Genomic DNA, 19,307 nt, shown 5'->3' on the forward strand with positions numbered 1-19,307 from the left:
GGTGAAAAACGTTCAAAAATTACCTGGAGGAGCTCAGAATGGTGGTTGCCGACGAAGAAGTTTCGTGAAAAATTGGTGGCGCGACGAAACAATTAGGGTTTATGCGTTTCGCGTAGAGAAAATCCAAAAATTGACGTCGGGGCTGCGTGGTCAGACGTTACTTAACGTCGGTGTAGAGGGGGTCAGACGTTAAATTAAGTCGGGGCAGAGTGGGTCAGACGTTAAATTAAGTCGGGGCAGAGTGAGTCAGACGTTAAATTAAGTCGGGGGCAGAGAGCTCAGACGTTAATTTTTACATAACGTCGGGGTACTGTGGGTCAGACGTTAAATTACGTCTGTGTTGGAATGGGCAGACGTTAAAAAAGTCAAATAATTTACAAAAATGCCACCGGTCATTTTTAACGTGGGACTTTTTCTAGACAGACGTTATATGGGTGACGTTATAGGGCTTTTTTGTGTTAGTGTTTGTTTTTAGCACACTTTGGCCACTTTTTGGAGACATATGAGACACATTCTTTGTCTCCTTTTGTGCTAGAACGAAATTAGCCTTGCATACACCATAGTTGCCTCTTTTGTCTGTCATTTTTGTAACCTTATTTGACCTAGTTTCTAGAAGCTAGAGTTAGATTTTTGTAGAGACATCCTTAGGTATCTTTTATTTGCTTAGAGGCCCCTGAACTCTTCTACATAAGGGGTGCTCCTAGACATGTAAAAGGGTTGAACATTTTGAAGTAAAAACACTCTTGTGTCTCAACCATTTGTGAGAGTTTCCTCCCTTGGGAGTGAAACTTGTAAACCTTATCTTGCATAGCAAGTGGCGGCACACACCCACTCATCTTCAAGGTTGCCATGGCTTCTAGCCTAGCCTTGTAGTGGCGTGCTTCTCACATTTTTACCATTTCTTTCCTTTCCATTTTATGTTTTCTTCTTCCTTTAATTGTTCTTGGTTTTCTATGGTTTATGTGCTTTCCATTTCCTTTTTTTTTTGAATCAATCCATCATCTTCTTCTCTTGAGCTTTGTGAAAGGAACCTTCACATCTAGATAGCTTGTTATCTTAATGTCCAGTGGGGATTTCACTTAGCTTTCTTAATCAACTCACACCATATTCAATAATCTTAAAAAGGAATAAGATAATCCGTCATCATTAGGTGTTCTTCAATTATTAGAATTTAGCCTTGGTTTTGGATCTTTGAATTCACTCACTACATCCCAATCTCAGTTATGATCATTGTTTTTCTTTAGTTTCATTATTTTAAACATGTTCATGGATTTAATTTCTATTTTGATTCTAGTTTTATGATTTATCAATTTTAGAAAATTAGGTTTTCTAGTTTAGTTAATCCCAACTTAGAAATATGATTCTACCCTTGTTCTTGATGTTGATTTTCTGTTTTAGTTTTCAATTAACATGATTATAAAACCAATTGGTATGTTACATTCATGATTCAGCCCAATAAATTGCATCATAATCCAATTTTGCACATAAGACTTCATAATGCTTAGTTTGCTATCACATACATTGTTCAATGTGCCGATTCTAGTTATTGTCCTATTTTGTTTCTTGGTTTGAATATGATGTTTTATGGTAGTTTTATAGTTTCATATTCATTCCTTGCATAGTTGCATTGATTCAAGTGTGTTTATGCAATTACCACAATTTGTTTCACATTTTTCTTTCACTTAAACAATTCATCAAATGCCTTTGCGTAATTATGTTTTTCACTTAGGCATTTCATTAAACACTTTCACTACTAATCAATATTTTTTTGTTGTTTTCATTATTTTATTGTGTTTTGTTGACAATACAAGGCAGAGAGATAAACAAAGATAATGAATAAGAGAAAATCATATTTGTCTCATCTTATTCATGACCATGAGTGCCCATTATATACAGTGAAAGAGGAAAGAGAAAAGGCATAACAAAATGAAAGATATTGTGAGACCACTAACAGAATGTAAAAACAAATTACAAAATAGAATATAAAATATCTCAACAGAAAGATATTGTAGCAGATATTGTAGTAGGATATTCACTAAAAGTCCCCTGCCAACTCAAGGTTCATGAAAATAATCAAGAACTTTGAGTTTGTTACGTAATTGACAGAACCGTGTTTGAGAAAGCGGAATTGTGAGAATATCGGCCACTTGATCACTTGTAGGAATTTGAGTGATAACTAGGGATTGATCTAGAACCTTTTCCCGCACAAAGAAGATGTCCAATTCCATATGTTTGGTGCGGGAATGTAAAACAAGATTGTGGCTTAACGCAACCGTGCTTTGATTGTCACAATATTTGGTAGGAGTAGCATAATTAATGTTGAGCTTTTTAACAAGAGATTGTAGCCATAGTATTTCTGAAGCAATGATAGCAAGACTGCGATATTCTGCTTCATCATTGGACCAGGCAACAACTGTTTGTTTCTTGGACCACCAGGAAATAAGATTGTAGCCAAAGAGGATACATGCACTAGAGGTGGATCTCTTGTTATCTATATCAGATGCCCAGTCTACATCACAAAAAGCAGTGAGATTGTACTGATAAACGAAGGAGCATGCTGAAGATTTAAACCATAGGATATTATCCCTTTGAGATAACATAATATGTGTTTAACGACTTTCAAATGTTCAAGCAGTGGTTGGGATATAAATTGGCAAACCTTATTCACACTATAACCAATTGTGATTGTAACATATTGCAAAGCACCAACAATGGAGCAATAGAGAGTTGGGTCTTCCATATAAGCAGAGCCATATTTGGAGAGTTTTAAACCACTTTGAAGGGGAGTAGAAATACCTTTTACTGTTAACATTCCAGCTTTGTCAAGCAAATCACAAATGTATTTACATTGAGAAAGAAGAAGGGAGCCATCATGGAAACATTTGACCTCAATTCCCAAAAAAATAATCTAGAGCACCAAGCTGTTTGAGAGCAAAAGTGGAATGTAATTGGGAGGTGACAGATTGCAGCAACAACTTAGATGAACTAGTGAAAATGATGTTGTCTACATAAATAAGAACATAAAGGTAGTGGCTAGCCTTGGGAAGAGTAAATAAAGAGGCATCACATTTGCTATGAACAAAACCAAAGCCAAGCAAAGTAGAAGTAAGGCGTTTATACCATGCCCACAGAGCTTGTTTTAATCCATAGAGAGATCTGTGAAGTTTGTAAACGAGAGTAGAGTCGACATATTCAAAGCCAAGAGGTTGGGCCATATAAACATCTTCATGGAGAATGCCATTGAGGAAGGCGTTGCTGATATCAATCTGTTGTATATACTAGTTATTGGTAAGAGCTAAAGTAAGAACCAACCGAATATTAATTGGCTTCACAATAGGAGAAAAAGTCTCTGAATAATCACACCCAAATTTTTTATGATAGCCCTTGGCCACTAAATGAGCTTTGTATATGTTAATGGTGCCATTCGGATTTTCCTTAACACGAAAAACCCATTTATAGCCAATGGTACTACATCTTGGAGGAAGAGTAGTGAGGGACCAAGTATGGTTAGTCATTAAAGCATCATATTCAGCTTGCATCGCTTGACACCAATAAGGAGAAATTAAGGCTTGTTTGACAGTTTGTGGTTCTACAACTGTAAAAAGTAAGGTGGGGAAACGACATGGTTTAACAATTCCAGACTTGGAACGAGTTTGCATAGGGTGAGTTGAGTGAGAAGATGAAGAATCACCATGAGCCGGAGGAACAGACACAAGACTAGGTGCATGCTGAGGGATATGAAGTTGAGAAGGAGAGTTATCAGGTGGAGTAGGGTCATCAGGAAAAGTGTCAACAGAAAGTTGAGAAGTGTAGTTATCAAGTGGAGCAAGGTCATTGGGAAGAATGTCAACAAGGGATTCGTGAGTAGCATGTTGAGAGGGAGAGTCAACAATAAATGGTATGATGCTAAGAGGAACAATGCAAGAAGATGAAGTAGTGATCACATGAGACTACACTGAAGTAGAAAATGGAAAAGTGTTTTCATAAAAAACATCATATTTAGAGATAAAGATTTTACCATGAAAATCAAGACACTTATAACCTTTATGGCAAGATGAGTAACCCAAGAATGTACAAATAGTGGAACAAAATTGCAATTTATTGGTGTCGTAAGGCCGAGTATAAGGATAGAATGCACAACCAAAAGTTTTGAAAAACTTATAATTGATGTTGTGATGAAAAAGAGTGGAATGGGGGACAAAATGAGGTGCAACAGAGCATGAAAGACGATTAATTATGTAAACAGCAGTGTGAAAACCATGATCCCAAAACGTCATAGGAAGAAAAGCATGGGAAAGAAGTGTGAGACCCATTCCAACTATATGACGATGCTTTCTCTCAATAACACCATTTTGATGATGTGTGTAAGGACAAATAAGACGATGATGAATGCCAACGAAAGTAAGATATTTAGTGAATGGCCTGAATTCTCCCCCCAATATGTTTGAAGTTGTTTAATAGAATGATTAAGTTAAAGTTCAACAAAGGTCTTAAATTTTTTAAAAATGGTTAAGGTCTCAGACTAATGCTTTAAAAAGTATATCCAAGTATAGCGACTGTAATCGTCAACAAAGGAAACGTAATACTTATAGCCCATGGAAGATTGAACATGAGAAGGACCCCAAAGATATCAGAAAACAAGTTGTAAATGATGATTGTAATTAGTTAAAGAAGATTGAGAAGGAAACTAATGAGACTTTGCCATAAAACATGCTACACAGAAATCCATAGTTGTGTTAAGTGATGAAGAGATATTTACATTGCTGAAGAATTTTATTTGAAATAGAAACAGAGGGATGGCCTAATCTATTATGCCAAATAAAGTGTATGGAGAAGGAGCGAGAGGTAGAAGGATGATCATCGGAGATAGTGGAAGAAAAAGTTGAAACAATAGGTAGATGTGAAGAACTGGAAGGGAGGGCAGGGGAAGAAAAGGAAACTGGTAGAGTCCATCGGGACCAAGATAGCTACAAAGTAAAACAAAATGATCAACCTAAGACTTGACAAAACAAATAGTGGGGTGAAATTCAAAATAAACATGATTATCATTGGCAAATTTACTAACACTAAATTTTTGTTAATGGAAGGGACATGTAAAAGATTTTTGAGATGAAGGGCGAGATGTGGATGAGTAGAAGAGGAAAAGGTTGCAGAACGATAGAAATGTATGGGCAAACCTTAGCCATTGCCTAAGAAGACATGGCCGTCTCTAGTAGCCGAAATATGATCCATAAGATATGCAGCGTCAGTGGTGATATGATGAGAGGCACCAGAGTCAATAAACCAGTTATAACACTATTAAACAACAAGTGAGGGTGAGTAACACAAGCATGTGGTTGTGGAGAAGGCATGTGATGTTTTATAAGGTGGTGTCAGTGAAGGCAATAAAGGACATGGCTGAGAAGTAGAGCTTGGATGGTGATAGTGTTGTGTCGATTGGGGATGAAATTGATAAACCATATAATTAGGGTCAAAGCGGTGGTAGAAGTGAGTAGCAATATGTCCAAATTTGCTGCAGACTTGACACTGAACATGTCCTCATCTAGAATGGCCACCTCGACGACCATGGGAGGGTCGACCGTGTGAGAAATAACAACCTCAGGGAGAGGAAATTGGTGAAAAATTGTGAGGACTCAGATTGCGTGTGAGTGAGGTGAACGGTGGGCGTAACAATTGTTTGAGAATTTGCATTAGTGAGATTAAGAGAAATAGTATCACAATCATGCTTGAACTTCTTAAGGCAAACTTCTTGAGAAACGAGAAGGGAGGCAATTTCATCCATCGAGAAAATGTCAAGCTTGTTGTGAATGAGCGAAAGAAATGAGTCATACTCAGCCATAAGGCCTTCAATCAGGACATCAAGGTATTCATTGTCAGAAATTGGTTCACCAATCGAAGTGAGAGAATCAATAAGGGCTTTGATTCGTAACATAAATTCATTAATCGAAAGATCCCTTTTCTTAAGAGTACATAGCTTAGTGCGGCGTTGACGAGCCCTAGCTTTGGTTTGGGAAGTAAAGTGCGTATGGATCTTTTCCAAAACTTGAAAAGAGTGCTTAAAACCAATAATGTGGGTGAGGAACGAGGCAGAAAGAGACGATTGCAACCATGAAAGAAGTAATTAATCTTGGGCCTCCCAGATGGTGTAGTCGGGATTCTCAGTCCCTGTTTGACAATCAAAGAGGGAGAGAAACTGAGAAGGTATTAGAGGGCTAACGAGGAAACGATGGAGATAATGGGCTTTGATGACATGCTGCACTTGTTGTTTCCATAGTAAGAAGTTGGTGTCGAATAATTTCTCGGAAATAGAGTACGAGAAGATGACATGAGGTGTCGCAGCCATGAAAGAAGGAGGCTCAGGACCCTTAGCCATAAAAAGTATGTGTTAAGCTTTTGATACCATGTTGGCGATACAAGGCAAAGAGATAAACAGAGATAATGAATAGGAGAAAATTATATTTGTCTCATCTTATTCATGACCATTAGTGCCCATTATATACAATGAAAGAGGAAAGAGAAAATGCATAACAGAATGAAAGATACTGTGAAACCACTAACAGAATGTAAAAACAGAATACAAAATAGAATATAAAATATCTCAACAAAAAGATATTGTACAGATATTGTAGCAGGATATTCACTAACATGATTCTAAGCCAATTGGTATGTTACATTCATGATTCAGCCCATTCCATTGCATCATAATCCAATTTTGCACATAGGACTTCATAATGCTTAGTTTGTTATCATATACATTGTTCAATGTGCCGATTCTAGTTGCTGTCCTATTTTGTTTCTTGGTTTGAATATGATGTTTTATGGTAGTTTTATAGTTTCATATTCATTCCTTGCATAGTTGCATTGATTCAAGTGTGTTTATGAAATTAGCACAATTTGTTTCACATTTTTCTTTCACTCAAACAATTCATCAAATGCCTTTGCACAATTATGTTTTTCACTTAGGCATTTCATTAAACATTTTCACAAGCTAAGAACGATTAATCTCAGAATTTATGAACAGAACACAAATTTGGTAGTGGGTGCATTCTCATACATTGCCACTTACCTTCCTCGACGATGCAACCGCAAAATCAGCAGCCTCCCTTGCACCCCGGTCACACGAACATCCCAGCCTCCCTCAGTGGTGATTCACAGTTGAGGGCACTGGCACTGACAACACCGTTGTTCTGATCAGATCTTCGCAGTTGGCAAGCTTTTTCCAAGCGGGGCGAGAAGGTGGGGCGAGAGATTGGAGAGGATTGGGAGTGGGGATGTTGTGGGGAGATAACTTGATTTGGGATAGGGAGTTTGAAATGTTTAAGTTTTTTCTCGACTGACATATCGAAGGATTTATTGATGGAAACGATTGTCGGTAAGCCTGTTGGTAAAGGTCAACTACCTTACCAATTACATTATCGACGAATCAGTGGTCCAGTATATATTCTCACCGAATCACCGACGGATGTTTTCGTCAGTAAATTTTCTATACAAATTTGTCGGTAAATTCGTCGATAAAGAAAAATTTTCAAAAAAAATTGTTTTGTTGGTAAATATCCACCGATAATAATACGTTTTTTTGTAGTGACATGCATTTTCCTGCATCTTTAGCCTCAATCTCTATGTTTAGTGCATGCTTAGGCAAAATATTTGTAGTTTTAATGTTCATTTGCATTTTCTTTGCTTTATTATCCCACGGTCTTTGCATTTTACACATCAATAGATCAACACTTCACTTGAATGAGATTTCCTTCGATTGACATCTTGGTAGACCCTATAATTAGGTGAAATTTCAGAAGTTCCCGCTTGAATCTAAATGTGACTAAAGGATTAATAAGTCGATATGACCCAAAGGTGGAGATGAGTTAGTCGAGCCGAAGTTTAAGAAGAGTTGGCTCAGGACGAAGGTCGAACCAATTCGTCCTAAGTCAAAGGTCAAGCCAATTCGACCTGGGTCAAAGTTGAGTCGATTCATTGAGAGTTGAATGATGGGTTTAGTCGGTTGTGGTTGAAAGTCAAGATGTGTTAGATGTGTTGAACATCAAGACGATTAGACTCGGACGAAAGGTTGAGAAGGATCGACATGAGTCAAAAGTCAAGACAAGTTGGTTAGATTGAAGATCAAGACAAGTCGGTCTATGCCCATATTTGAGATGAATAGCCTCGTACCGAAGGTCAAGATGAGTCCACCCGGACCAATAATATTTTGTATTTTTATTATAAAATACCCGATCATATACTTGATTTTTTTTTCTTTAAAATATTCATTTTTCAATGTCAATGTACAAGTTATGGTATATTTAATTGCAGAAATGAAAGAATTAAAGATATATAAAAAGTAATGAAAAAAGGGAGAAATAAAATAAAAATAAATATGGTTTAGTATTCGTTTTATTAATAATTCTTTTTACTGCGATTATTTATTTTCAGCGTCTTTCCTTCTTTTTCGTTGGGCAAAAATTTAAACAAAATTTGTTTTTTAAACTAGCAGAAACTACAGAGCATAATTTTAAATATAATGCAAAGCATTTAATTCAAGAGATTAAAAACATTGAAATATTTATAATTTAATTTAAAAAAAGAAGCTACTTTACTAAATTAAGATTAAAACTTGCAATCAATCACAGAAACACACAACGATTCAATGGTTATAGTGAACTGAAGCAGCTTGTGTGTGAGAAATATTCTAGGTTTCCTTCTGTGAATGTTGTCATTTCAGAAATTTATGAAGCTTTCAAATCAGTAACTCCCCTCTCTAGGAATCATCCACACACAGGTGCTTGTTTAAACCATGACAAAGACCCTTTCTTCCTCTTCCTGTTTCAACCATGACCTTGACTTAGACCAAATTGTGCACTTCCCTTTATGTTTCAAACACTTCCATTACCATTTTAAGACCTTACTTCAGATATGTGTTTCGTTTTATCATGGGAATTCGTGATTAATTAACCTTCTTCTGATTTGATGGTCCATCCCTGATTATTATACACATTTGTTTGTTTGTGTCCCCCCCTACAACCGTTTTTTTTAGGTTTCCTTTCAATAGCAATGTAAATGAAGCAAGTTTTGCTTCTCATGTGAATAGTTTAAAAAACATATATAATTTTGAAAAATCATTTTGAAGGAATAAAAAAATTTATATTAAAAATCATCACAAAGGGACACCGGGAATCAGTTGTAAGAAAAGGCTTTTGATTTTCTAATGTTTTTATAGTTTACTTATTTTAATAAATTTCACGAGTTTCTAAATTAAATTCATGGGTGTTATTATATTTTGAAAGAATTGTATGCAATAAATGCTTAGTTAAACTCTTAAATGTTGTGGCGTAAATTAAACTCAAAAAGTATGTTTTATATTTTTAATTTTTATTGATACTAACACGAGTGTTTGTATTAGAATCTAAAGGAATAACATCTCCATCATATCATCTTATATAGTAATCACATCATGTTGTTTAGTGATCATATATAGGATCACTTTAAAATATCAACTAATAACTTAAAATATTTTTTTCATTTCACTCGCTTATAATAAAAGTCTTCACATTTAATGCTCTCTAGCACTAATACACACAAATTTAATTCTGTTTCATCATTCAAATAAACCAGTTTCTTTACTTTTTAAACAAAATATTATTTATAATTATAAATAGCAATTCTAATCTCTACTTTTCAAAACCAAAATTTTCATTTTTTTTCTCTTTCAAAATCCCTATTCTATCAAGCAAAAGCTTGGCTACCAAATTCTAGCTTGGAAAGTCATGTGCTCATGTATATAACACAGACTTCAATACAAATTAATTACGTGTCGTTCTAAGCTAGCACCAAACCCAATTTCACAAGTCACACAAGCACACCCTACCCTTTCCTACCCCATGATTCTCAACCCTAGAGATAATAAACCATTTAAATAACTAACTAAAAATTTCCAAAAAAAAAAAGAGAAAAAAATGCCACAAAGCATAGCAATTAAATGACCATGAGAGTGTGTAAGGAGACCAATGGTTAAGAAAGTGCGACAACTAACAAAGCCAAATCAAACATCATGTAAAAGCTACTTGGGTTGGCTTTGTTACTTTTCCACTGTGCCCCTAAGAAAGTTCCTTATCCTCAAACCAGTTATATCATGTTGTTACCTCTTCTCTTACTTTTATCTTTGCAACCCTCTCATCTTCTCCATTTCACAAGCAAGAAAAACCAGAGAACATAGAAGAGAAAAAAAGTGTGAGAAATGGGGAGGGGAAAGATTGAGATCAAGAGGATCGAGAACTCCAGCAACAGACAAGTTACCTACTCCAAGAGAAAGAATGGGATCCTAAAGAAGGCTAAGGAAATCACTGTTCTATGTGATGCACAAGTTTCTCTTATCATCTTTGCTGCATCTGGGAAGATGCATGACTACATAAGCCCTTCCACCACGTAAGGATCTTATAATGTTTGTGTATACTTTTTTTTTTTGTTCTTGTTCTTGTGTTTCTCATGTCAAGTTTGTTCTTTGTTTTTGATTTCTGTTCTTGATTCATAAAGGGTAGTTTTATGAAGATAGTACTATTTGATTGATCTGCAAATTAAAGGTCTTAACTTTGTGATTTTTGTTTTGGTTGAGGAAGTTTGATTGACATATTGGAGAGGTACCACAAGACCTCAGGGAAGAGGCTTTGGGACGCCAAGCATGAGGTTGGTTAATATATGGCTCCTATTTTGTGTTTGCTTTCGATTTGTCCGAAGGAAAATATGACCTACTTTTGCTAAAAATATGCTATGATACATGAACTAAGAATTCTCTGAGTAGATCTAAATTTGGGTTGTACCTTCTACCTATTATATTGTTTTTTATTATTATCAAAAAAGAGAAGCAGGAACTACAAGAAATGTAACATCTATGAACAGATCTGGCAGTAAAACGTTACTCGCTTGCTTACTTTTTTACTTGCAAAAAAATGAAACAACATGTGTAGGAATAAAGGCCTTATATATGCAAAATAACGTCTTTCACATTTGATGGATCTCTCCCTTGTCTGACATTACAACCACCATAGAGAGTCAGATCTACTCCAAATAGCTCTTTCTTTTGAGAATTTCTGGCTTTTTGCAACATCGTACACTCCCTTCTGTTTTCTATGTTTATTTTTTCTTGAAGAAAAGACAACTAGTGTGTTTTAGGGTTTGTGACTAATAATGTTGTTGAACTCAGAACCTAAACGGCGAAATTGAGAGACTCAAGAAAGAGAACGACAGCATGCAAATTGAGCTGAGGTATATTATTATAACATGATTTGCACCTTTTAAAACCATTTAGCGTTCTTATTTATCTCTCTCTCTCATCATCTTTCACCAACTATTTCATTACAGGCACTTGAAGGGGGAAGATATAAACTCTCTGAACTACAAGGAACTCATGGCCTTAGAAGATGCCTTAGAAACTGGTCTCGTCAGTGTTCGTGAAAAACAGGCAAATGAATCTTCAAGAAGCTATTTTTTTTAAGTTTTGTTGCTTCTGCTATTCATTTGCATTTAGAAAGGTTTAAAAAATGTATATAATTGAAAAATATAGATCTTGTTTAACTAAACTTCTCCCTAATACTTTCATGAAAATGAAAATAAAAAAATAAAATAAAAAAATTCTTCAATAAACAAAAACTAATTCATGAGTGAAATTTTTTATTGGCATGAATTATTTTCTACAAAACTATTATGTGGAAAAAAGTTATACTTCATTGAATAACTTCTTTTGTTTTCTTTTTTATTCTCCTTTATAAATGTTTATAGAGAAATTTATTTAAATATACCATAATATATAGCTTCTACTGTTAAGGAATGCATTTAGTGTCCATGGTAGCTAATAATTTTGTGCATTGAAAACTCAAATGGAAGCCAAAATAAAAAAATATATGTATGACAGATGAACTTGTTTTTTCTCTGCAGATGGATGTGTACAGGATGTTCAGGAGAAATGTATGTTTTATTGAAATCTTTGATTTATGATTTTGAAATGATATATATATATATATATATATATATATATATATATATATATATATATATATATATATATATATATATATATATATATATGCAAAACGAACTTTATCATTTTTTCTTGCCATTGTTGTTCAGGACAAGATCTTGGAGGAGGAGAACAGGGAACTTAATTTTCTCTGGGTACGTAATAAATTACACAAACCCATTGTCTTAATGCATGGTTACTTCCAAATCTCATACCATGAAAAGTTCCTAATTTCATTTTCTTTCCATTCTAAAACTACTTAGTAATCTTTCCATTCTTAATATAAAAAGTGATATCTAATAATACATAATTAACTAAAAACATTATCTCACCAATTCATTGAATAAATAGAGGATTTAATAATGTATTTGTTTAGGCAAGGTACACCTTATAGAGTTGTTCTAAAGTGAGGTTATGGTTAAGAAACTTTAATATATGAGAAACATGAAAATGAAGTTCATATCACCACATTTATGGCCATAATTTGGTTTTAATGTGTCCAAAAACTTTTATGTTCTGACTACAATTGAGTTATAGGTTACAATTTTTAAGAAACTTATAGATTACCATTAAAACCACGATTTATGTGATAATCATGATGCATCATAGTATTACAATATAGGGATTTACTTAAATGGAAAAACTAATATATTATGCTTCTGTTGTTAATTTGTCCAAAATCCCCACCTCAAAAACAGCATACAAATAAAATAAAAGAAGATCAAACCTTTAATGTGGTTTTCTTCAATGTCATGTATTAGATTCGATTAGTGTTCTAAAATTTTTAATTACATTATAGTCTTACAAAACTGTGTTCACCACTTTAATTAATTTTCTAGATGTTAGCATCTATATATAAATACATGATCACACTTTAAAGTGATAAGAGCTAATTTGGCTTCAAAAACTAACGTACTGTATTTTGGGAAGAATGAATTGGGGGCTTTCTGAAATACAACTCTTATATACATACATATATATATATATATATATATATATATATATATATATATATATATATATATATATATATATATTAAAGAAAAGGAAATACAAAGTTATAGGAGGACTCGGTCTAATTTTTTATCAAAATCTATGGAGACACTTGTACAAAATAAAAAGAAGATAACTTTTATTTTGAAAAAATATCATCACTAACACAACTATATATTATATCAAACCAGTAAGAATTTTGCTCATGCATGAAAAAATTCAAGATTGCCAAAACTATTAGTACAAGAGTTACCTTCCCGAAAACGAGAGTAAAACACAATGTAAAGACATTTCTTTCATGTAAATCTTAAATTCCAAGAAACCAAATTATCATTTTGAAAAGTTTTTATAAGATAGGACTCACACTTAATTGACAAATTTTGTTATCCCTTAATATTAACAGCAATTGATTAAAAACTTTATTGCATAAATACATAATTATTCATCACACTTAGTGGATGCCTACTTGTATGCACTGGTTCTTCTAATGGGTTAATGGCAAATAAATTGTTTAAAGATTATGACTTACCGATCTTGAAGGGTAATAATATAGTTCTAAAGTTAGAACTTCATTTGTAAACTCGTGCAGTTTATTTGCTACTCCATTAACTATTTTTTATATCCCACAATTTATACGTTACCAATATTAAATTTTAGAAAATATTTATATAACGATGGTCTAATATATTAGGTTTATAAACCGTGCTCCAGAAATTTGTAAATGTTTCCATATAGAAATATTCAAGCAGCATTTGCATATTGCCATTTTTGACATGGTATTTGTTTTTTTCATTTAGTAAAATTGTTGTCAATTTCATGTTTACGGAATTGTGTCATAATTGTGGAAATTGAAAATATTATAAGAATGTTTTGTTGATGAATGAATATATTATCGTCCATTTTGAACATAAAAATCATAATATCAATCCTTTTAATAATTTTAGTATTTTAAAAAATTATTCTTTTGATTGTAAACTTATATAAGAGATCATGACCATTTTTAACCAAAAATATTAAAACAAAAAATTATGAATCTTTTATTTATACAGTGAAACTTTGTCCATCTTACTTATCTGGAATTCTTAACGCTAACTTGAAATATCCTGGGTTTATCTTAAAAAACTATACTCATTCTTGTCTCCATCCTCACCACTACCTTGACATACATATATGTAAATAAAGTAAAATAAATAGGAAAAAAATCACCCATTCATGGCATATTTTAATTGCGTAACAGTCCAAGTTATGTTTTGTTTTTCTCTTAATGAAAAAGGTTAAAATTTGTGATTAAATGACATTGTAAGATAGTTTAACCCTGTGCATGGCCATTTAATCCATTCTGTATTTTGTTATTTGAACAGCAACAGCGATTGGCAGTGGAAGGTGCAAGAGAAGTGGAGAACGGGTTTGATCAGAGTGTGAGGGATTACAACTCCCATATGCCATTTGCATTTCGTGTGCAGCCAATGCAGCCAAATCTTCAAGAAAGGATCTGATATAATAATACTCTCTTTCGCCACAACTACTGAAATCAAAACTCCACCTTGGTGTTTTCATCACAATCTTATGTGCATGTCACAACTTTTTAAGTATCTTTTGGTATCTGTTTGTTCGTAATAAACAACTCAACTTCACTTCGTCATTCAACTCACTCTTATGCGTCTCCGACTTTGTGACCTATTTGTGTGTTTCTCTCACTATTATATATACTTTCACCGCCTCAATTTTCTGATCTCGTGCTTTTATTTCTAAGTATATATGGAAACAAGTTTAAACATTTTATGTTTTTTGATATACTATCTCCTCGATTATGTTAAAAATCAAGAATCCAACTAAACTTCATAATGGTGTTTCGTAAAGTGACGTCTTTCATAAAGAAAAATAATTTTTTTACTGTATTTAAATATCATATTATATATTTAAAATTAATTACTAATTGAAAAACGAATGAATATGTATGTCTCTATTGAAAGTGTTTCGAGGATTGTATTTTTGTAAAGAAAAGTATATTGGATTAATTTTTAAAATAATTATAATCCATGTAAATAGACGGCTAATATAACCAAATAAATAATTATTTAAGAGAAAAAGTCAAAGTTGATTAATTTATTTAAACATGAATTTTCTTCCCTATAAATATGAGATAAATGACTTAGTAAATTAAATAAAGAAAGCATGATTTTTCTCTTTTTGGATATACGCTTTCAAGACACATAGTTTCGTATTTGAAGGTTTGTATCACTAAAAGAAAGTAACAATATTGCATTTAATCCGAAAGGTGAGGGTAGAGATCCATTTAACTTCAAACTAGTATTATAACCGTGCATACGCCTCTTTTTCTGTTAATTTTGTGTTTAAAAAATTACTAAATACTAATTATGATGTGAGACAGTAATTAATTTATGTAATGCTAGTATTTTTTGAATATTTAGTGGAATTTTGAAATAGTTTTTATTATTCTTTAAATTAATTATTGTTCATTATTATTAGGCAATTTTATTGTTGTTGTTATAGAAACATTAAATAGAAATGAATGTTGGTAAGGGAATATGTCTTTTTAGGAATCAAATTTAGGTTTTTTTTCAGGTTGTAGACTTTTGCTTTTGTAAATTATACAATCTTTTATATCAATTTACACATTTGTTTCCAATAAAAATTTCGTTTTCACTCAAGAGTTTCGAATAGTCTTCTGATTTCTTGGTTTTGACGGTGCTTAGATAGATTTGTGGCTTGTGGACGAAGATGTCTTCTTCCGCAAATATAGCTTCAAGAACCTCTTCCAGAATTTTATTTGCTTACTACATCCTAATGATGGAAGCTATTTTTCCATATCATTTAGGGTTTTATGTAATACATTTGTTGATGTTGTTGATATTTGAGATTTTATAAACTGAGTTCGCCAAGGTAATTACTTTCCTTTTCATTCTATTTATTGTTATACTGTATTTCAGCATTTGTAAATTATTTCTTACATATATTGGGGATTTTTGAAAATGCATAACGTGTGCCTTTTTGGAAAAGTTAGTTTATTTCTTTCAATATATGTATTTTATTTTCATAGATGTTTGTATGTATGTGTGTTACTTGGTTTTGTTGATTTTGAAGATGATTTTTTGGTTGAATGGGAAAACAAACTATTGGAACGAACTATTTCACATACCCCAATGGGAAATGCTTTTAATATAGAGTTGGAGGAGCCCTTAATTAGAAAAGGAATATTCTGAATATCATTTGATTTTGAGGAATTATATGAATTGGATGACTTGCATTATATTTGTACTTTGTTTTTGTGGTGACAGATAATTCCAATTAAGAATTTTTGATACAAAGTGGGTTGAGATCCAATATCCAGGGTTAGGAAATGAGGTTGTTGTAGAGCAAAATTTAGTATGGTCTAGGTTTATGTCATCTCTTAAGGTGAAGTTACGCCCCCTCAAAGTTCAAAGTTTAGTTTCAAAGATTTATTAATTATTGTTTTATATAATGTATTTTTGTATACTTTGAATAGTCTCTTCTTTTGTTAATACAGTCTATTATTCGATTGGATGCATTTTTTCAGTTATTTTGGGAGAAGAAGATTGTTTATGGTTAGGAGATTGATGAATATCACCCTACAAGACTTTTCAGCTTGGGCCAATGGCCTGACCCATTTAGTTTCTCTTTATCATTAAATAAATAATCATTTTGGGCCTTATACTTTTATTGGGTCATTCTTTTGTGCTATCTTTAATTGTCTTGATTCTTTTTATGGCTAGGAGAATACAAGAGGAATGGGCCTCCAATGCACATACAAGGCACAAGATGAACTTTACATGGGCCAAGGAAGATGTGAAGACTTAGCCTAAAACTCTTTGTTTGTAAATATTAGAATAAGGTTTATTTTTGGGCTTTGTATTTTGGGCTTTGTATTTTGGGCCTAGTAGAATAGGGTTTTCTTTGGGCCATGTATTGGGCCTTAGAGGAAATTGGGCTTTAGAAGTAATTTTGGACCAAAAAGGGGAATTGGGCCAAATGGGCCAAGAGTAGTGTGTCTACTCTAGAAAAGCCTAGAAGCTTCTCAAACTTGCTCTCCAAGGATGACAGTTAGCTTCCCATGGCAAGACAAGTGTGACTTGCTTAGGTGGCAAGTCACACCTCCCACATGCTCTTTTTTGGCTCCAAAATTTAACTTTCTAGATCCTTTTTTCCTCCACTTTTTAGAGACTCCTTGGTCTCATTTTAGCCTATAAATAGAGAGCTTAGGACCCTTGTATTTTCATTCATGAATATAGTAGAGAAATTCTGTTGAGATGACTCCAGACTCCTCTCTTTTTGTGAATCAACTTAGGCTAGAGTTCTCCTTCTTGGTTTCCTCTAGCCTCCTTCCTTGAGTGTTGGCCCAACCTCACTTGAGAGCTTCTCCAAACACCATTGGCGCACCACTTCTCCTCTCATCTTCTAGCTTTCGCACCTTCATCCTTCTCCATGGAAGCCTCATCAATTCCGCATGGCTTCTCCTTGGCTTCCTTACTCTTGAAGATGGACTCATCAGAGATGTAATTGATCGATCCTTGTTTTAAAAGTTTTAAGCTTAACTTTGATGTAAAATCGACTGGTATAATTCATTTAAATGGTGTTGTTCCAAAAAATGATTCAAAACTATATTTTGAAGAATATTTTCTTATATAAGCTATTTTCATTAGAAGGGATAGAGATCAATTATTCTGCAGATATCGATTCTTCTTCTGGTATTGGAAATATTCCTAGCAACATTGTTGAGCAACAGGGTAATCTTTCATTGGTTAAAAGTTTGAGTTATTTTTATATTGTTGAATCCTTCCTAGTATTTGTCTATCTTTCTTGTATTAAGAATATTGTCATTTGTCTTTGTTTTATGTTTTGAATTCGTTGATTGATGTATTTAATGTTAATTCCAGTATTTTAATGCTTCTTTCATTACTGCTACATTTTCAAAGTCAAGGAAGAACTATATTTTGTGAAACGGGAATTCAATGTATTGGTCCATGCTCAATCAGATGGTCTCAAGAACTCCAATTGAATGTTATCTCAGTTGTGGATGGAAAAAGTTCATCAATGACAAAAACTTAGTTGTTGATTCCATAAAGTTGGAGGTTGACAAAGATGGAGACAATTTAATTATAGTTCAAAAAACTTAGAATGTTTTTTACTTTTTAGGTGTTGTGAACAATGTTTTGTTATTTTTCGGGGATGTATTAATTTAATGTTTCTATCTTTTCCGCTTAGGTTTATAATGATTATGGTATTATTTTGGTTCAAGACAACAGTCTTAGACAATTAATTTTATTTTTAGTTCACTTTGTTATATATGAATGTCTTTCTTTAACGCAAATAAAGAAATTGCACTAGTGCAGAATCGTGTTTTTACATCGCCTTATAGGCCTCGATTATTGTGAAACCGAAGTCTATAAGGACGCGGTGACATTTTTGAAATTTTTCGAACTCTTTTGCCTTGGGTCCCAATCCAACCGAAGCCTATAAGGGCTTATGCTTCGGTTATCACTCAACCGAGGCCTATAACATGTCAGAGTTCTCCAAATTTTCAAAATTGTCATCGACAGCAGAGGCTTTGGCCTCGGGTGGAATAGGACTGAGGCCTATTCCACTTTATGCCTCGGTTATTAATTGAACCGAGGCCATATCCCTTATTTAGGGTTCCAAATTCGCGAATCCAGCACTGTTCATCTTCATCCCAAACTCGAAGTAGTTGTCCCTCTCTGCGCGAACTCCACCACACTCCATCGCACCATTGCGCCACCGTCCACCACAACCACCACTGTTCTCCGACGAAGGTTGTCACTACTCTGTGCCACTTTGTTGCGACGTTGTGGCTATACGTCAACGGTGCAGGAAGGTGGGTTCGTTCCAGCAAGTTCGTGTTCGTGGCGGAGAAGAATGAGGTCCTACGCAGTTCAGGGGTTGTTGCCGCAATGGTCTGAGGCGGTTGCTCCGATGAAGGTTCGAAGATGCTGCTGTGGAGGAACTCTGGTTCATTTCAGCACCTCACTCGTGCTTTGGGGTTTCATGTTGGTGGCAGATGACTCGCGTTCTTCTATTAGGCGCGATCTGGATTGTTTTTCCGTTGAAGATGGAGGCAGCGTAGTGATCTCTCACGATTAGGGTTTCGAACGGTGGTGAGGTTTGTTGCGATGGAGTTCGTGGCGAAATGGTGGTGAGGTTCGTTTGCGGTGAACGGTGGTGAGGTTCGCTACGGTGAATCTCTAAAAATTTAGAGACTCTATGGCCTCGGTTTCTAGGATAACCGAAGCATAAACGTGGATCTATGGCTTCG

General features: G+C 34.0%; 1 protein-coding gene across 1 annotated transcript; it reads left to right on the forward strand.

Moving 5' to 3' along the window:
• Nucleotides 1-10,087: 10,087 nt before the first annotated feature.
• Nucleotides 10,088-14,729, forward strand: LOC114194006 (agamous-like MADS-box protein MADS9). The gene is made up of 7 exons (XM_028084030.2): nt 10,088-10,416; nt 10,608-10,674; nt 11,192-11,253; nt 11,350-11,449; nt 11,923-11,952; nt 12,115-12,159; nt 14,359-14,729. Exons 1-7 carry the CDS (start codon nt 10,229-10,231, stop codon nt 14,491-14,493), a joined length of 627 nt encoding a protein of 208 aa, XP_027939831.1. The 5' UTR covers nt 10,088-10,228; the 3' UTR covers nt 14,494-14,729.
• The last annotated feature ends 4,578 nt before the right edge of the window (nt 14,730-19,307 follow it).

This window comes from Vigna unguiculata, chromosome 8, assembly GCF_037176805.1.
Source record: "Vigna unguiculata cultivar grain cowpea cultivar isolate G323 ecotype 2 chromosome 8, ASM3717680v1, whole genome shotgun sequence".
Taxonomy (NCBI): Eukaryota; Viridiplantae; Streptophyta; class Magnoliopsida; order Fabales; family Fabaceae; genus Vigna; species Vigna unguiculata.

Coding starts and splice junctions, on each gene's coding strand:
- LOC114194006 (XM_028084030.2), top strand. CDS start 10,229: ATGGGGAGGGGAAAGATTGAGATCAAGAGGATCGAGAACTCCAGCAAC. Junction 11,254..11,349: donor AGCATGCAAATTGAGCTGAG/GTATATTATTAT, acceptor ATTTCATTACAG/GCACTTGAAGGGGGAAGATA. Junction 11,450..11,922: donor TCAGTGTTCGTGAAAAACAG/GCAAATGAATCT, acceptor TTTTCTCTGCAG/ATGGATGTGTACAGGATGTT.